Below are 20,738 nucleotides of genomic sequence, written 5' to 3' on the forward strand. Positions count from 1 at the left end.
GCTTCCTGGGACGGCCACTTGAGTGATGATACACCACAGCAACGAGGCTGCCTGGGCTAGTCTATACCACAGCTATGAGGTTCGCCAGACTGAGGACTCTGTTCAGTCCAACTAAGTGACTCTATACCAGGCAAACTGGGCACCTTCCAGGCCAAAGTGCTGTGGAGACCCCCGTCTAACACTCTGAATTCAGTTCATGAAGACATTTCTAATTTTCTGATTAGCTGAATCAGGTGTGTTTAATAAGGCAGTGCACTGAAGTCTGCAGTGTTATGGCCTGCAAGGACTTGAGCCTGACACCTGTGTTCTATATCATGGTCCAGGGAATGCCCCCCTCTGCGAGTTGTATTATTGTTGTTGTTGTCGTCTTAGGAAAATGATTACAGTTTAAGTATGTGTCACAAAATCCAACAACCTTAACAGAGAACATTATTATTCAGAACATAGTTATTCAGGGCAATGAATTCTAATATTTTTCAGTTACACTTTCCACTTTTACACTGTCATCTGCGATTTGTTTGTCATTAAACACTGTGGCCACACTTTGGTGCATCCCTACCTGCACTGGTTAGCATCACGTCACGGGGGGGGGAGGGGGGCACTCGTCCCCAAGAGAACAAAGCCGAAAACGCTCATCCTGGGAACTGATCTCCTGACAATACAGCTCTTAAAGGGCTGCACCGCTGGATGTTTGAGACCTAACAAATGTGCAGTTTCATAAACACCGACACCAACACTAAAGCAGTTCACACTATTGTAGCAAAAAGGCTTTGTGCATCTCAGCCATTAACTTTTAAGTAGCAACACAGCATGTGGCTGCGGCACGCAGCAGTGTGTGTTCTAATTGGTTGAACTTTATCCCTATGCTGCCATGACCTTGAAATGCACGGACCATTACTGTTGGCTACTGTTTTGCCATCCTGTCCCTGTAGAATATCAAAAAAAAAACATTTAGTCTGTATTTCAAGTTTCCTTGAATCATAAAATAAATCAGTTAAAACTTCCTCTGATGGGTTCTTGCTGCCTAGACAGCAGGACTAGTCCGATCTTTCTGCTGTACAGAGCGGCATGCAATGCGCATTTCCACTACAGTATGCACACTGCTTAATGCTGCCTTGTGAGCTGACTGTTTCGTTGAAGGTTACTAGTCAAGCATGGTTCCAGATTTAAGGTCTTGCACAAATACTGGAACCATTTTGGTCACTATTTATAAGCACATACGTCAGTGTGCGTGCAAGTAGTCATACCACACTAATATGCACTGTTTACATTACATATATTTTTATCAAAAAAAGCCACTTCTATCATGCCCATGCCTAGATTATAAAAGTCTAATGTACTCTATTTTCTTGAAAGCTGAAAGAACTACTTTCTTCTTTCTCAAAAAAAAAAAAAGAAAAGGCATCAATTTGAGTTAAAATGGGAGCAGTCACTTTGGCATGGCCCTGGCAGCCAAACTTGTTGTTCATGCATGCTTGCATCTTCGTGCCTCAAAGCCTTTTCTACTGCCAGGTCTCCTCAACCTTAGCTCTGTGCTTCCCTTCAAACAGTGAGAGCAAACAAAGCCGGAAAACGCACTAATTAGACTGTGAGTGTCAGATGAGAGAAGAATCTTTTTATTTGACCTCAGATCACAAGAAACTTTTGTGTATTTACAGTGCTTACAACAGTGAATCAAACACTGGATGAAAAAAAAGTGCAAATAGACAAATTGGTGGGGCCTTCAGCCTTCAGTGCTTGGACCCCTGTGGTTTTTTAGGATGGTTCTTCTTCTTTTTCTTTCTCTCCTTCTTCTTCACTTAAAAATAGAAGAATCAATCGGTTATGTATCGCTGTCGGACGATTTTCAGCCCTAATATGTGATCAGCTAGCATTTCTCTGACTTGGCTGATCCTGAAAGCTGATCAGTGACGTAAAACAACTGTGCTATATTTCACCTGAGTCACCAGAATGTAACTGCTGCACCATTTAAGGTGGACTGGGAAAACTCAAACAAAAAGCTGGTGAAAAGGAAGCCAACTTCAGTCTCTTCATATGCATTTCACTGATAAAACATATTACATATTTGCCTCATAATTCTGCGGTAAACTCGCTGTGTGAACATGTAATGCTGTATTTAACGCGCACTGTTGTCAAAGCTTTGAGCATGTAGCATCTGAGCGCTAATCTTAGCTAAGCTTACACTGCATTAGCTTCAAGACCTGTAGCTTTGGCAGGGACTGAAAATAAAAACAAGACGCATAACCACAAATGTCATCGTATTTCAGCATGTGTTTAGCTGTGCTGGTTGCACAGGCTCCGGTCATTTCTATGGTCAGCATGATGCACCAGAATGTTACTGCTGCACCATTTAAGGTGAAACAGTAAAATTCAAACGAGATGCTGGCAAAAAGGAAGCTGACTTCAGCTGCTGAAGGAGCTGAAGGCACTAAAAGGTATTAAAAGGGAACAGCTGCCCTGTTTCTGCAGGACAGGTGGGTAAAATTTACTTATTTTTGCCGTTTCACAGAATAAACAGGTCAGTATTGTTTCGTCCCATTTGCTAATGTTTGTGGTCAGCTTCACAGTAGCAGTTAGAGCAGTTTGCTAACCCACAACCTAGCTAACATCAGTTATATGACTTGCTGTGTTGTTCGCTCTAATATTATATCGTGGTATTTGCCCTCACGTTTGCGAAGGGTTTTATGGTCAAGAAGTTGTTTGCCTTGGCAATCTAAAAAATTTTAAATGTGGCATCCAGTACCGCTCTCGATCACAACCGGCTATTGGCCGATTGTGCTGCAAGTTGATCGGTATTGGCACAAAAACACTCATCAGTCCACCTCCATCTTCACTAAAAGGAATCGTGCAGTTCAAACCGTAAGTCGTACGGACATGAAACTCGGTCAATAGGTAGCAGTCCCTCTCACTGCTCACACGCAAAAGCTCAGCTCAATCAGCCTAATGGTGGTTGTGCTATAGTGAAGTGTTAAATGTTCTGGTCCATATCTGCTGGACCATATGTCAGAGTCAAATGTCTTTTTCCCCTGAATACACATCTTATGCTCTACAATAGAGCCTCCAGAATCATGAAGCTCTGCACACTTACTGAGATAAACTGCATTTTATGCAAAATCGCACATTTTTAATCTGGAACTTTAATAATTAATCAAAAAAAAATGTTGGAGTTTAAACCCTGTGTAGTGTTCAGGCACTACCCAAAAATGGGGGTTGAGCTCAAACTGCAAAAATCACACATATACAGCTCTAAAACAGAAAGCTTTGACCAATGGTTACGAAATTCAACAGGCATGTACCTTAGGGGAGTCAAGTACTGTGTTTGACAGCCTTAAAATTGGCCAATCACCACAAAACTTGATATACGTTTTCAAGTATGGACTCTCTAGTACATATTGAGGTGTGGTGCGTAATGACCGCTGGGGGGTGCTACTCATGGTTCCAAATTCTAAGTAAATGTCTTATACCATTCAAGTTCAAATAATGCACATTTGTAAGCCTAACAGCTTCGTCAATATAAGCAGCTTACTAATTTTAACTGTTATGCTACAAATGCTAATTATTTGAAGATCACACATTTCAAACTAGTACTACAGTTTACACCAAGTTAACTTAAAACTGGTACTGAAACAAAATTTTGTTTTATTTAAAAAGTTGACTTTTTGGCACAGTGTTGCTGTAACGTCAACCAATCCATGTGAGTGGAGTTTTTATGACTCCGCTATTTTGGACAGACATATAGAATCACACTGTGAGGAGTCATGCAATTGTGGTCCAAATTCAGTGCCAGGGGGCGCTACAATATTGAATCATATTTAAATAAAGTAAACTTAATATATCTCTTGGTCATTTTAAAATAATCAAATGCAATCAGGGGGTCAAAATACTCAAGTCTTTAGTATGAAGAACTTTGCCAATAGATTGGTTTGATAGATTGAACAGACAATCTAACATTCTGATTTATATGCATTTTCAATCCAGCAGTGAAACAAAAAGAATCGATTGTACAACTGACACCAAACTTGGTTTACCTGCTCATTGCCTAAAGTTGAAAAACTAGGCTGGTGGACATATGTTAACAGGGGGTGCTAAAACAATGACTCCACCTGTTGAATCTGTTTACTATTTTCATCACATTATAAAACTATATATATATATATATAATATATATATATAATATATATATATATATATATATATATATCAGTGCAAAGTCTGTTATACTCTACACACCACACGGATGAAGTCATTTTACTGCAGCATTTTAAATGAATTGATACAGGTGGATTGCATAATCTTATGTTCAAAATATTTGCAATATCATGCTTGGACCCCTGAATTGCCACTTGTAGCTATATTTATTTTGGGATTTAGACAACACCAACGACATTGATCTTATAACGATCCTCAGTTGCATTTAAAAATATCAAATGCAACCAACTCCTAAGACTGAACTACAGAGGTGTGGAAAACATCCCAGCAGAATTCCTTGAAAAACTGAAAGCGAGTCAACCAAAATGGAACTGCAATAAAGGTAAAGAGTGAACACACTAAACTGATACTGTCTTTAGTTTTTCAGGCTTCTGTGCATTTTTTTTTCTAATGCTGAAAAATGTATAACTTGTCCTTAGTGGCCATTTTGACTAGACATAAATAAGAGGTTTAATCTGATTTTTGCACAGTACGGCGTGACATATGAGGTTAAACTAACCATAAGGAAAGTATTTCACTTCTCCTGAAACCTGCCATCACTCAGTGTCTACAGCAGGCAATTGTCTTCATAGTTCTGAAGGACACGCAGGGAGAACTAAAGGCAAAGCAGGCCTCAAAGGATCACCTTTTCTGACCACAACAGGTCTGATTACCATATCAAGGCAACACTGTAGAACAGAGTCTGCAGCACTGACTTGAGGCATCCACTATTCTTTCAATTGGTAATAACTGCTGGCTTGTATTGGATGCTTGTGTTAACAAGCCACAAAAGAGAACGGATCAGTCGTTCTCTGTGCAAGTCTGTGACTTGCAGCTGCATTCAAGACACAAAATATAGGAAACAACACAGCACGAAAAAGCTCTAGTTGAGAGAAACTCGACTTGGTGGCACCACCGATGTCAAATTAACCAACCCGTTAAGACTGGACGACATTTAAAAGTAAGTAGTACATTATATTGTTAGAAAATGTTACATTATCCTTTAACATGAACTGTTTTAATAAAAATCTTTGATGAAAATCATGCATATACATCAATAATAACAATAATATCCTTATTTATATTATTTACTTTCAATACTGGTGCCAGCTCAAAGTGCCTTACAGACATACTCAGTGATTCCAATCTTCTGGTAATGAATTTTTTCACCTCAGTTGTGAATGCAGACATGTGCTCCTTCTGGTGTGGGTTCATGATGTTTGATCTCTTTCAATGGCTTTCAAAAGCTACTTGAATGCCAATAGCTACTTGCTGTTAAGGAACGTCAGGCTGCTAAACATGTGGAAGTGAACGAGCATTCTGGGCAAAACTGACCACTGGAATTGACCACTTCCAAAATTATCACTGCCCTGCCTCTCAGTCAATCACAATTGTCTCTACACAGTTCTTTAGTCAAGCGAAAGAAAAAACTTCGACAGAAATCCGCAAAACAAGCCTGCAGTGAGAACACCGGTGGCAGTAAATTAGTCAGAATTATGAGGCTAAGAAATGATGGAAAGGAGATGCTGAGGAACGTATAAATCTGACGTATGTACATATAACGACTGATCATCTGGAGGGTGGAGCTGTTTTTATTTCATTCATAAAGCTGAAAAAGATTTAGACTGTAAAGTGTAGAAGGCCAAACTCACAATGCAAAACTATTAACAGACACCTCTGCTGACTCTAAGGCATGTTAAGCTTTATCTGGCTTTCTTTAGTTAGTATAAATGACTAAACCAGACTGTAAAGCAGTGGCATTTGTGACAAACATTGTGAGAAAATAGGATTATTAATGCACTTAATGCCATTTTTCTGTACTGTTTCATTAAAGTTTGCTGAAAGACCTGCAAAAAGACTGCAAAAGACAAGTCCTCCTCAGTACCAAACACACCTTACATGCACTCAATAATCTGATCATAACCTGATTTCTGCAGTTATCTGATTATTCAAATGGAAATCTGATAAAGAGAGCTGGATTTCAGCTCAGTAATCAGATTTCTGAGTGCATGTGTACCCTTATGCGGATTTCTTTCAGATTTCTCAAGCTGCGCATGTGCGGAACAGACCGCAGTACCAGAAATAAGCAAGCAGCGCTGCTGCAAGATGGCAGCAAGACACTTTTGGAGCGACACTGAGACCAACTACATTGCAAAATGAAGGATTTATCTATAGTTCATCTTCTAGATGATGCATGTTCATATTTTGCGCGACGTTTTAAACAAAAAAGCTGCGGCAAGAAGTTTTCACGTCTTCTTCTTTGAGTTTATTGGCCGGTTGCAAAGCATAAATCTGATTACTGTCTGACTCATGTAGACCGAGAGTGTCCCCATTATCTGATTACTCAAGTGCATGCAAACACATTGATCGGATCACTGACAAAATCTGATTTTCTGCAATTATCGGATTATTAAGTGCATGTAAACACACTCCTCGTGAGTAAGTGAAGTGTTAGCTTTAGCATAAGTTATTCTGAAGGGGCAGCTACTGTCGCTGAGACCTTCTCCTTATTAGACATGAAAACCTGTACTGCTCTGTGTGCTTCTATGCTTTCCTTTGTGGTACTGAGCTTTTTAGTCTGTGTTTCAGATGCTACCAGGTAGCCTGAGCTGAAAGTCTGACTGGCATAGCAACAATGACTAAGGCAGGCAGGACTTTCTCAGAATTTTGCAAATGATTTTGCTATAGATGTCTGTGGGAAACCAAGAAGCCATTACATTTTCATAATTTTACAACTCATCTAAGCCATCAGGACACTAAATCTGAATGGAATATGCATAGAATTGTCCTCACACAGTAGGTCACACAGAGAGCAGAAACAGTGCAGACTTCGCTCTACTGTAGCCTAATGGCTTATTAATACGCTGTAATAATCCATTGTTTTAATAGTAAAAGGGAACAAACTATGACATGTATATCACCTTATCACACAGACCAGGGGACGGCAACCCAAATGTTAAGAAGAGCCTTTTTGTCCTTTCAATAAAAATCAAACCACGTCGGGAGCCACAGCATTTATGTCCATTTTACCATCTTGGCTGTAAATATGTCTCAGCATGTGCTGATGTAGTAGTATAGGCTAAAAAATATAATATAAACGAAAATGCAGACTTACTTTGCTCTGCTTTAAAGTTATGCACAACTATAGCTGCTTTTCTCGCATCTCTGGCAGGAAACCAAAGTAGAATAGTTTCTTATAAAATGTCTGTCAACTTTTGAAATTATACAAGGCTGAAGTCGCTTCTCATTCACCAGCGTCTTGTCAGAATTTTTCCGTTCCACCTTAAATGGTACCTGAGGCACCAGAATGTAACTGCTGCACCATTTAAGGTGGAACAGGACAATTCGAACAAGATGCTGACTTTAGCTTCGTGACTTTATAGTGTTTGACAGTTTCTTGTTGCAGATTAAACATATCAGGAAACCAGCTGGAGTGATTTCAAATGCAAATAAGTCTATTTGTCTCCAAATTATCGATGTCTGTCTTAAACCTTTTTGCCTTTTCCTTAGCTACCAGCTAGGCAAGATTGTTTTCTGCATTTCAGAATTAAAGGTTGGTGAATTAGCAGTTGTGGGCTACATTAACTCAAGTATTTAAGACTATTTATTGTTAAAACTGTGTTAATACAATCAGCTTTATTTTATTGTAAAGAAGCATTTTTTTTTTTTACCTAAAAATCTAATTCTACTGTGGAGCCACAACAGGGCAGCAAAAGAGCCGCATGTTGCTGACCACTGACACTAACCTACAACCCAAATCACTGTCACTTTCCTCCAAACTCAGAACTTTTTGTTGCTCATTTTGCAAACAATACATTGAATGTTGTTCTCCAGTGTAAGAATATTGTTTTTAAATCCTCTCAATGTTAAGCTATAAATACACTTTAAAAAAAAAAACTCCTGTCAACCAACACAACCACAAAAGGAACACATGGAGGTAACAGTGATGTGCCACCTGCTGATTGTAATGCAGCGTTAGGGTCAGAATGAAAATGCTCGAAATAAACATATTCTCTTTTACCTGCTCTGATCTGTGTGCTAAAGTATGCCGCTGGCATATGTCCATTTATTGAAATGGCTGCGTTGGTGGATCAAATTCCTCAGTGTATACTAGTGTTCCAGTCCCTGCATGTTTTCTTTTTTTAATTTAGTTTTTTTTCCCCTGTTTTATAACAGCAAGAGCAGGTTATGACTTTATTGACAGTAAAAAAAAGAAAAAAAAATGAACTGCAAGCTTGTATGACTCACTGGCCACAAAGAAGTACTGTTGAGGGACAAGGGTTTTTTAATGAAAGAGGACATTAATAACCTATAAACATACCTTAAAATCTCCTCCGATTCTTACTACACTAGGTAACGGACATAAGTGTTAATGTTCCATTAAGCTGATCCAGGTGGATGTAGCCTCAATTTCTACATTTTATACATGTTTATGTAAGGGAGTACAAAGCAGCTATACTTCTGCACAGGCTAAGAGATATTAATCCCGTGCCGATACATAAAAGATCACAGTTGCATGTGGGCCATAGCCCTTCGTGTGTGCTGGTGCACATCTTCATTCAAATATTTTGTGAGTTCAAGTCCTAATGGAAGTTGTAATCAATTATTCATCATCAATTATTGGTGAGCTGTTCTAACAGTGTGGCGTGTGGAATATTGAACAATATTTCCCAACCGCCCAAGCCACGTGCTCAACATAGTCATGATTAACCCTGGACTTTATAGCAGTCAGGGGCTTTACTGTCACACGCGGGAAGTCATGGGCTGGAGGTTAGTGAACCAGGCTTGTGACCGGAAGGTCGCCGGTTTGATCCCCTAAGACGACGGCACGTGCTTGAAGTGCCCTTGAGCAAGGCACCTAACCCCCAACTGCTCCGCAGAGAGCACGGTTAGGGCTGCCCACCGCTCCGGTGTTAAATCACAGATTTAAAGGATCTGTGCTCACTGCCCCCTAGTGTGTATGTGGGTGTTTCACTGCACGGATGGCGAAATTTCCCCGTTGTGGGACTAATAAGGGTAACTTAACATATAAAGTCAACAATGATTTAAGGTTTTACAATGTGCCTGCTGAGAAAAATAAATGCTCTGGAACTGAAACCTGGGGCGTCCCCTGCTGTTCCTACTGCCCTCACGATTTTTAGCATGTATACAATTTTTAGGTTGTTCCATAAAATAAGCTAACTAAAATAAAAAGTCACATATATTGAAAAAAATCACATACATTGAGTCTTACCTTTAGGTAATAAACTATTTTGCTTCAATTTTAAATTTTGCGACAAGCATGTGTGCATTTTTGCTGGTCTGGGGTTCCTCATAAATAAAGATACAGAAAAAACAAGCTATTCAAAGTGATAATAACACAGCCCTGTGGGGAACTGAATTATCTGGGAGAGAATTAATTCTTTGTATATTTCACATAATGAATATATACATACATACATACATACATACATACCTTTTATAATGATGATTCTGTTTACTCACAATTAAAATGACAATTTGGTCCACCAGATTTATATTTGTTAGATGCATTTTATCTAAAAAAAACATTAACTTGTACTGTAACACATGTAACTTTTATAGTATCAGTGCCACATGCTCAAAAATTATACAGCCCTGTTATGTATCAACAGACGTTATGAATAGTATGTAATATTTGGCCTGCAATTCCCATATCAGTGCACCCCAGATAGATAGATAGATAGATAGATAGATAGATAGATAGATAGATAAGGCAAAAATGGAAACACAGAAAAGTCATGACTAGTTGTATTCGCATTTACATTATTTATTTGATAAATGTGTTTCTATTGCCATTTATCGCATTTCGTTTCATCAGCCAAAAAAAAGCCATCTCAGGCAAGACAGGCAATTTCATTCAATACATCAAAATAGGCATAAAAAATATGTGGATGTAAACCTGGCTTCCCTGCTATTCCTTTAATAGGACATTCTGCAGAAGTCAGAGCAAGGCCTCCTAACAGGCATGTAGTTATATTAAATAATAACACTCAATATTCTATGAATATTGATTTACTGCAAATGATACCAAAACAGTTCAGATCGGTTGCTTGAAATCTACCCAAGACTAGTATCCAATAAAATGTATGCTGGCCTTCCCTTTAAAGATGAAATAGGCCTCCTTTACTCCTTTTTACTGCTATAAAAAACCCTGGAAAAATGTGAAGAACATCATGAACAATAAATGTTGATGCGATGCACTCAACACATCCGTACCATATTGCTGGCAAAACGCATTTGGGAAACTGAAGTTCCAGGTTGGAATCTGTGTTTGTGTTTACATGGACCTGCAGCAAGTCTTCTTATAGACACTCCCCAGAGCCCCTTCATCCCACCCCAATCTCAGTCCTCAGAAAAACAAACATGGCAGAATCCAGCACCACCAGATGCTTCGTGAGCAAAGAAATATGATACTCTCCAAAAATGAAATGAAGAAAAAAAATGACAATCTTGGAAGTGCTTTTCTAAGATGAAAAAATACTGTTGCATGGAAAAAACAAGACACCAAGTAAGCTACGTTCCTGGGCAGGTAACGCAAGCTTTATCTCTTAACTAGCCAGACAAAGCAAGGCTTTTCAATGAACCACCTACACAGACTGCATCTAATGTCAGATAACTACCAGCAGATACATACAGTAATTCAGCTGGCAGATACAGTTGGATAAAATAAATAGACCTTAAAGCACGCACGGGAACGCAATTAAAAAAAGAAAACACATCATGCTCTTTTTTTCTAGGTACTTCTGGCTGCAGCAAATCAGTACAAGCCAATCATCACACATACAGAGTTATAGCTATGCCTTCATAACTCTGCAAGAGGAATGAGCAGACACATGCCTAGAGTAGAGAGCAGTACTATACCACGGTGGATCTTTAGTTTTGCACTACAGCACTGAAGCAAACTTAGCAAACATGTCATGCCTCAACAATTAGCACTGTGCAAATTGCATTCATAAATCACCACACTTGTCTCAAGTTATGCAGAGCATCTCACATTCAAGTATGTTCCATTTTTACACAATGCCATGTACTTTAACTAGGATTTTCCCATGGCTCGCCCAACACAGCACAACACAGGTGTAAAAATCCTCAATCCCCAGTGTTCTAGAGCACAAACTAAAGACAACAACCCAAGACCACTGAAAAATGGCGTATTTCATTATGAAGAGAGCATAATTAGTCTTGTTAAGTTTTAACTGGATTTAGCACAATCTAAAACGTCAGATGCTAGATCTAATTTGGTCGACTGTAAGCATTATTATTGTGAAATGAAAGCGTCTAGAACCAACAGATCAAAGTGGTAGACCACACAAACTCACAGAGAGGGTCTGCCCCAGAGGGGCAGCATTCACCTCTGAAAGCAACATCAGACAGGAGCTTCATAAAATGGGTTTTCATGGCTAAGCAGCTGCACACAAGCCTAAGACCACTATGCACAATGCCAAGTGTCAGCTGGAGTGATGTCTACTGGACTCTGGAGGAGTGGAAATGTGTTCCTTGGAGTGATTGATCACTCTTCTTTATCTGTCGGTCAGATAGACATATCTGGGTTTGGTGGATGCCAGGAGAACACTGCCTACCGGAACGCATATTGCCAACAGTAAAGTTTGGTGGAGGTGGGATAATGGGCTGGGGCTGTTTGTCAGGGTTTGGGCTCCAGTGGAAGGTGATGCTAAAGTTACAGCATACAAATACATTTCAGACAATTATATTTGCTTTCGGGACAAAACCTTGTATCTCCATTTTTGTCATTTTTCAGTTTCTGACATAATTTGAAAAGGTCAGTTGCTCTTTATGATGTGTCAAAATTTCATGATGAATGGACCAACAGAAACGGTCCAAAACTACTTGGAAAAAAAATATTTATCCATTTACTTCCATTAAAAGTTAAGAACAGTTTTCTCCTGTAAAAGTTACCTTTTTGCAGATTCCAGGTTTTGTTCCGACAACAGCCATATGTTTCCAACTTTGTGGCAAGTTTGGGGACCCTTTCCTGTGTACAAAACGAGGTCATCCCCACTGAACACCCGTTGGATGAACCTGAACACTGACTGTGAGCCAAACCTTCTTGTCCAACATCAGTACCTGACCTCACCTTACCTTACAAATGCTCTTTTGACAGAATGGGCACAAATTCCCAAAGACACACTCCAAAATCTTCTGGAAAGCCTTCCCAGGCAACTCCATATTAATGCCCATGGTTTCGGAAAGGGATATCAAACAAGCTCCTAACGGACTGCACTGTAAGACTATATTTGAGAATACAGGGGTTTTTTTAAACTTCGTTTTCCTCCCCTAACATCTGCCCCTTTGCCCCCTAAACAGAAGGCATGTAATAATGAGGTCTATGTAGGCCAGAGAACGTCTGACGCCAAGAACAAGAAAAATCTGACAAGTCACGCGCACAGAACACAGTACTGTGATGCCATCAAAAGGTGAGGAAGTGCTTCACATCACATTTCCATCGAGGTAATTTATTTAAAGGATCTTTCATACTGGGTGAGGCAGTGCTTCCCCTCAGTCTTTATGGCACCAGCTGTCACAGATACTTGCATGCACCACATGGCTCCATCAACAGATAAAACTCTAAATCCTGTATGTATTGAACTTCAGAGCGCAGGTAAAGGACGGCTGACTGGCGTCTGTGTGCGCTCAATTTTGATCCTCGTGCTGGGAAGGCAACCCAAATTCATCAGTTGCTCTCCAACTTGAGCATTTCTTCACTTGTCACATGCCTGGGCTGTCTGCGTGGAAATTCCCCCATGGTTCTCAGTCCCAAGCCAAATCCCAACTCTGCCGCTCGCTGATAAGCAACACAGAACTGCATTCGAGCAGCCAATGCGATTTCACGCCATCGCCAGTTTACCGCACTCCCTGCGCGGGCTCACTTCACATTCCTGCGCATTATCTAACTGTTCATTTAGCCTAGCAATTATTCACCTGTTAAACTATAGCAGGTTGACTCAACAGATTAATATCCGCACAAAAAAAAGGGTTTCGGGACAGTCTTAATAGGAGCCTGTGGGGTACTTCGCTTTTCCTCTCCATTACACAATAAGTGGTAGTAAAGCACTATTACAAAAGCTATTAAGTGAAACATTTGCATATACGCTCACAGAAAGCACTGCTTTTAAATCCTTCTTTACATATTTGGCCCTGCCTGTGTCTGTCTCACCAGGAGAGATACAAAAAAGCAGCATAACTGAGGAAGCGCGGTGGTCGATGATGGAGTATTTCATATCTCTGCCTGCAGGAACACAGCCAAGGTATGTTGTCATTTAAAATATATACCCTATTCTGCCTGTCATAAATAATAAAGCAGGGTCCCTCCAACTCTCTGACTTCTCGACAAAAACCTTGAGGAGACAACTGGCCTTTGGGGAGAAAAACGGCGAGAGCAGCCCTGCTGTTTTGATGGGAAAGCAGGCCACCAACACCAGTAATTAACCCTCATCTCGCACCACGACCGGGAGGCAAATTTTCATCTCTCGGTACCTCTCCGAGAGTCATTATTTCTCGACTTTGGTTAAGGCTGCGCCTCTCTCTGATACACCTTTTTAAGGGCTTCTTAAGAAAGAGGCAAAAGATGGAATACTAAATGCCTTGATCATGCAGGATTCCAGTTCCCGTTCTCTACAAATCCGCAACGTTCTGAATGAAAGATTTGTACAAAGTAGGGCACCAGTACCAACTAGTGCTTGAGAAATGTCAACCTGCCTAAAAGAGCGAAAATTGAAAATAAGAAGACGACCCCTAGCAGAGTCCTTCCGTTCCGGCGCGGCTTTCTTCCACAAACGCGTGGATTTCCAAACAGCAGCTCCTTCTGAAACAGGAGTGATAAGGTGGTGAAGCTGACTGAGCATCTATCCTCCGGGAGCTGCGGCAAAATCAGCTCTTTTAGAGGCGTGTATAACCTTTTTCGGGGTTTTTAGGATATTGTTATATTCCGTCACAATAAAAAAGTGGCAGTCTGTCCTGCATCATGAAGAGCAGCTCACTGGCTGCTGGAAGCTTCTTTTATGGAGAAAATGTGGCTCTCTTAAAGCTCTGTCTATGCATTTTTTACAGATTAAGTCTAATCCCAGATCAACTAAAGATGAAAGCTTGATATCGCGTATTACGAGATAACGCTAATCCGGACTGTCAGAAAAAGAAAGAGTACTGGTAGATTTTTGTCTATCCAAGGTACAAACAATAAAATGCACCCTTTAAAAGGTACAACAGTGGCCCTTAAGGTCCCTATACAAGTTTTAAAGGTACAGCACATTCACTTTCTCAGGGGCACACTTGTACCTTTTCACAACTTAACGTTTTTTTAAAACAGAAAAATAAAGTAAGAAGCTAGGAGCCAGGAAAAAAGACCCCACTGACAATGAGTGCGTATACATGCACTCAATAATCCTATCATAATCGGATTTCTGCAGTTATCCGATTTTTCAAATGGTCATGTAAACACAATAATCTGAACTAGAAATCCGATTAAGAAATCCAATAAAGAGAGCTGGATTTTAGCTCTGCAATCAGATTTGTCCGTGCACATAAACTCGTACTCCGATTTCTATTGGATTTCTCAGTCTGCGCGAGAACAGATGGTGGATGTCGCGAGACGCAGCAAAACACTGTTGGAGCGGCGCCGAAACCAAACACGAAATAAAGAATCTGGATATTCTTCATCTTCTAGATGATGTAAATTCATATTCTCAGGTAATGTGGCACAATGTTTTAAAAAAAAAAAGCCGCGGTACGAAGTCTGAGTTTTACATTATGTTCTTCTGTGAGTCTATTGGCTGGCTGCAAAGCAGAAATCCGATTATTGCCTGACTCATATAGACCAAGGGTTTCCCATAATCTGATTACTTAAGTGCATGTAAACGCATTGACTGGATTACTGACAAAATCTGATTTTCTGCAGTTATCGGATTATTGAGTGCTCAATGTTTATACCCAATAAAGTACTGTTTAGTGCCTTTTTTCAAAAAGTATTAAAATAATATACTGTAATCTGTAAACTTATAGGGGAATTTTACAGGTTTTTCAAAATGTCTATATAATTTAATATAATTTAAAAGTTGTGATGCAAATTTAGCCATTCAGAGTGCTTTGATATGAATTGGTTCATTGTCGAGAAACGTACTGACTTAGATCTCAATATAGTGGTGGTGATGGAAACCAGGGGTCACAATGTCTACAAAACAAATACATTTTTATTTACTATGCAGAACCACCAATGAACCTGTGTGTGTCTTCTGAGTTTTTATATGTAATGTTGAAGCTGATTTAAAATAGTGGTAAATCGGGACTATTTTGCCTTATAACACCCTGCATGTACCTCTCCACCATTAAAGGATTTAAAAGTGCATGTTCTATGCCAAAATCTTACCTCAAACCTATCAGAAAACAATGTCTCAAGCATCAGATAATACATTTATATTTCATGTAACAGCTTTCAGTGAGGGAGCTTTTAGAGGCATTACATGCTACTGCCGTCTGGTTTCTATCACCGCCACTGTGAATAATTCTGACTCCATACGTTTCTCTATAATGGCAAATTTAACATCAAACCACCCTGTAACTAGTGGTAGGCAACATGACGATATGTCCTAGTGATAAATAACACCACAACAGGCTTTCCTGAGCACTGATATCGTCACTAAGAACACCAAATATCTGCATGTTTATTACAAAGACAGCATATTCAGTCCTGTTTAATAGATTTTTTTAAATATATCATTAAAAAAATCATTGTACTCAATGTAGTATCTTTTAATGTGGCATGATTAGCTCAATTTGTGTCTTCAAGTTTATCACTTCAGAAAAACTAAATAGCATGATGTGGATAGTGTGAACATGTCTTTAAGTATTGTGATATTCTCTGCCATATCGCCCACCTCCACTGTAAAGTAATGTAAAGTTAATTAACCTGTAAAGCAAAGTCTTTGACAGCAAAACTTTGGAACAGGTAGTGTTGAATCATTTACACTGTCCACCTGTAAACCTATGCAAAATCAATTTAAATTATTAAGCTAACATATTAAAGGGGAATACCACCTATTTCTCTAAACGTCTCCATAGTTCAATGGTTGAGATGTAAACAAAGCCATTCACAGTGGTCTGATGTGAAATAGTTCATTATAGAGGAACTTACTTTGTACAGTGGTGGTGATAGGAACCAGAGGTCACAGTGTCTACAACACAAATCTAGCCATTTTATTTACCATCCAAAACCCAGTGAACATACACAAGTTTTTACATGTAATATTTACTATGGTGAAATGGTGTTAAATCCGAAAAAAAATAAGCTTTCTAATTTGCCTCACAACACCCTGCATGCATCTCTGCATCACGGATGAATAAAAAATGTGCTTTTGGTAAAAATTTTGTAAAACAATGTCTCAGGCATCAGACGGCGCGCCCGTAACCACTTAGTGGAACAGCTTTCTGTGAGGGGCTTTTAGATGCATTACACGCTTCAGACGTCTGGTTCCTGTCACTGCCACTGTGAACAATTCTGACTTGGTTAGATTCTCCAGAACAGAGCATTTCACACCAAACCACTCTGAATGACGTGTTTACATCTTAACCATTTAATTATGCAGAAATTTTGAAAAATAGGTGGAATTGTTCTAGAATTGGGGTCCGTAAATGAACTAACCTGCCGTGCTCACTGTAAATCCAGGTGTTAGATAGGTACACAACTCCTTACACTATGTGGGGTGGACAGTTCTGACCCAAACAACAGAAAATGTGAACAGATTATTTACATGTGCACCAATGCAAAACTCAGATTATTGAATTAACATACTGAGGTCTGATTTCCCACATACAGATTAAGCCCAGCTTTGGACTAAACTGCACTGCTTGTGCAGAATCACTACAGGAATTCTTTTTAGTCCAGGCTTAATCTGGGTCTGGGAGGCTAACCCAAAACTACATACCTCACCCAGTTTACTGTAAACCCAGCTCTTAGACACAGAACGTATCACACTATGTGTGGGTGGAGTGGACAGTTCTGGCCAGTTCTGATCAAAACAACAGAAAAAGAGGACAGTTAACTACTGCAGTTTTCTCAGTGATCATGAAGAAGATGCCAAAAAAATCTAGCGCTGTTAACATCATTTACAGTCCTACAGTCAGGTAACTACACACTTAGAAAGATGGTTCCTCAAGAGTTCTTTAGCAAAGGCAATGGTTCTATTTAGAACTATGAGTTTTAAACAGAACCATTTCCTGGTGATTTTTTTTTTCAGATTGATGGAGAATGTGTTGTATATTATTCTATAGAGAACCTTTTTGAAAATGGTTCCATATAGCGCTAAAAAGAGCTCTTCTATTGCTACAAGCTTTACATCGTGACCATAGCAGAACCCTTTTTGGTACCATGTAGAACGCTTTTGATTCAATATAGCACCAAAAAAGGTTCTTCTCTTGCTACAAGCCTGACACTGTATTGATAGCAGAACCCTTTTCAGTGTGATATAGAACCCTTTCTGGTTCTGGTCCTTTCTGGTTCTATATAGCACCAAAAAGGCTTGACATTGTAACCAGAGCAGAACCCTTTCTGGTGTTATATAGAACCAAATATGGTTCTTCTACTGCTACAAGGCAGACATTGTGTCGATAGCAGAACCATTTTCAGTGCTATTTAGAACCCTTCCTGGTTCTATATGGCACCAAAAAGGCTTCTTCTACTGCTACAAGCGTGACACTGTGTAAATAGTAGAACCCTTTTCAGTGCAATACAGAACTCTTTCTGGTTCTATATAGCACCAAAAAGGACTGACAATGTAACCATGAAGAACCCTTTTCGGTGCTATACAAAACCAAAAAGGGTTCTTCTATTGCTACAAGCCTGACATTGGGTCAACAGCAGAACCCTTTTCAGTATGATATAGAGCCCTTTCTGGTTCTATATAGCAGCAAACATGGGTCCATAGCAGAACCCTTTTTTGGTGCTATATAGAACTAAAAAGGGTTCTTCTATTGCTACAAGCCTGACATTGTGTCGATAGCAGAACCCTTTTAAGTGCTATTTAGAACTCTTTCCGGTTCTTCTGTTGCCCCAAGCTTCACACTGTAAACGCAGAACCCTTTTAGGGGCTAGACAGAACCACTTTCAAAAAGGTTCTATATAAAACCATACACAGCACATGCTCCATCAATCTGGAGAACCATTAAAGTATGTAAATGGTTCTACACAGAAGCACTGCCTGTACTAAAGAACCCCTGAATGGCTGAAGAACCGTGTTTTTAAGCGAGTTCACTGTCTGGCAGTTACAGCAGTTTTCAGTCTTGTGTTTGCAGCATTTACAGAACTGCCTACTGTAAGTTTGTAGCCGCTCCTACCACATGTATCATTTCACTGAACGCGAAAACGACCGCTTATATCAGCAGAAGAGATGGTCAGGTCGCAGTCCGAGCACACCGAGTAACTGTGAATGGACATTAAAGTGACTCCAGAGAGCTCGTTCAAAGTTAACGCGTGAACTCGGCTCGCCTCGACAGCTCTCTGTCCACCGCCAGCAGAGCCGACACGTCTTGCAAAGTTGTTCTCCACTCACTCGGCGGATTTCTGCCGTGAAACTGCCAACAAACCGCGGACCAAGACACGCCAAGTTGCACACGAGGAGGAGGAGCACAAACACAGAAACACTCACCGAGTGACCAAAACACAAAAGCTGCTTTGTATCCGAGGCGGGAGCTGGAGCGGCTCATAGTCAGAGAGAGAGAGTCCAGCGGCACTGACAGTCCACGGCTAACTGACTGCGCTCCTTTCTGGAGAGTCTCTCTTCTACCCTGCTGTGAAGGAGGAGAGGCACTTTCACAGGATTTTCCAGACACGTTTCCTGTTGGAGAAATAGTGTCTCGGGGACGCCCCCCTGTGGCCACCTCAACTGGGGTCAGGCACGCTGGACTGAGTCTCTGGGCAAGGAAAGAAGAAGCAGGACTGCCTTAAATCCAGCTTCATTTTTATCTGTTATACCGTTAAATAGTCTGAAGTATAAAAAGTGATGCGTTGGATTTATTTGTTTATATTATTTCCACATGAATAAAATACAACAACACAGATTTGTATGGGAGTCCACAGAGGCCATGAGGTAGTTATCATTATCTGGATTGTTATCTTGAGATCACAACTTAATTATCTTGTGATCTCGAGATAACAAAAGTTGTCATCTCGAGATCACAACTTAATTGTTTTGTGATCTCAATATAACAAAAGGTACGGAGCCCCGCTGGTGATATCCTGTATAAATGAAAATAATGCGTGGCCACGACTTAGTAAAGCATGGGAATGAGATGATTAAGTCGTGGCCATGACTTGGTAAGTTGTGATCTTGTTCCCACGCCTTACTAAATCATGGCCACGACTTAATCATCTCATTCCCACGCCTTACTAAGTCGTGGCCACACATAAGAATCTCGTTCCCACGCGTTAATAAGGCGTGGCCATGCATTATTTTTATTTATATAGGATGACACCAGCAGGGCTCAGTAGGTAATAATAGTGTTTATACTGATGTTGATATTTTATTTACCAAGTATATATTTTCTGTGCTCGTATTTATTATATGTGAAAGTGATAAATTGCCTTTTTCACTCTCGGCTTCTGAAGTGTTTGTTACAGTTTGCAGTTTAAAGGGAAATTCCACCAAAATTTCTGTGTAATTGAACTGCTATCAAGTCATTCAGAGTGGTTTGGTGTGAAAAGCCCCATTCTGGAGAAAATTACAGAGTCTGAATTGTTCACAGAGGTGGTGAATGGAACCAGACATTGTGCATAATTACATGGTTAAGATATAAACTAAGCCATTCAGACTGTTTTGATGTGAAATGTTCAGGTGTAGAGAAACTTACCAAGTCAGAAATGTTCACAGTGGGGGTGACAGGAACCAGACGTCTGAAGAATTTAATGTCTCTAAAGGCTCCCTCACACACAGTTATTAGAGTTATTACATGTAACAGTTATAAATACACTGCCTGATCCCTGAGAAATCCATTTTTCAACAGTCTTGTGGTAAGATTTTAGTCTAACACATAATTTTAGGAATACATTTATGGTGGACAGATACATATATATTTTTTTCCACTGATCAGCAGTGACACTGAGGTGTTTAAAAACTCCAGCAGCACTGCTGTGTCTGATCCACTCAGACCAGCACAACACACACTAACACACCACCACCACATCAGTGTAACTGCAGTGCTGAGAATGATCCACCACCCAAATAGTACCTGCTCTGTGAGGGTCCATGGGGGTCCTGACCACTGAAGAACTACAAAGTGCTCCTATATAGTAAGTGGAGCTGATAAAATGGACAATGAGCTTCGAAACAAGGAGGGGGTCATAATGTTATGCCTGATCGGTGTATGAAGACACCCGAAGGTTCACTGGCTACACTTGCATTGCAGACATTGCGACACCTAGTTCCTGTCATCACCACTGTAAAGAAATCAAGTCAGCAAGTTTCACTTCAGTGAACCATTTCACATCAAACCACTCTGTTCACTGATCACCATCACCAAACATC

At 40.0% G+C, this 20,738-nt stretch overlaps 1 protein-coding gene across 1 annotated transcript in view; it reads right to left on the reverse strand.

Annotated features, from left to right (window-relative positions):
* Positions 1-19,058, reverse strand: part of b3glcta (beta 3-glucosyltransferase a) — a 212,894-nt gene extending 193,836 nt beyond the window's left edge. Inside the window, exon 1 of the mRNA XM_036565255.1 lies at positions 18,864-19,058. Within this exon, the coding sequence (XP_036421148.1) occupies positions 18,864-18,921 (58 nt within the window). The 5' untranslated portion in view covers positions 18,922-19,058. The remainder of the gene's footprint in view (positions 1-18,863) is intronic.
* Positions 19,059-20,738: the final 1,680 nt, after the last annotated feature.

Source organism: Colossoma macropomum, unplaced genomic scaffold (genome assembly GCF_904425465.1).
Source record: "Colossoma macropomum unplaced genomic scaffold, Colossoma_macropomum, whole genome shotgun sequence".
Lineage (NCBI taxonomy): Eukaryota > Metazoa > Chordata > Actinopteri > Characiformes > Serrasalmidae > Colossoma > Colossoma macropomum.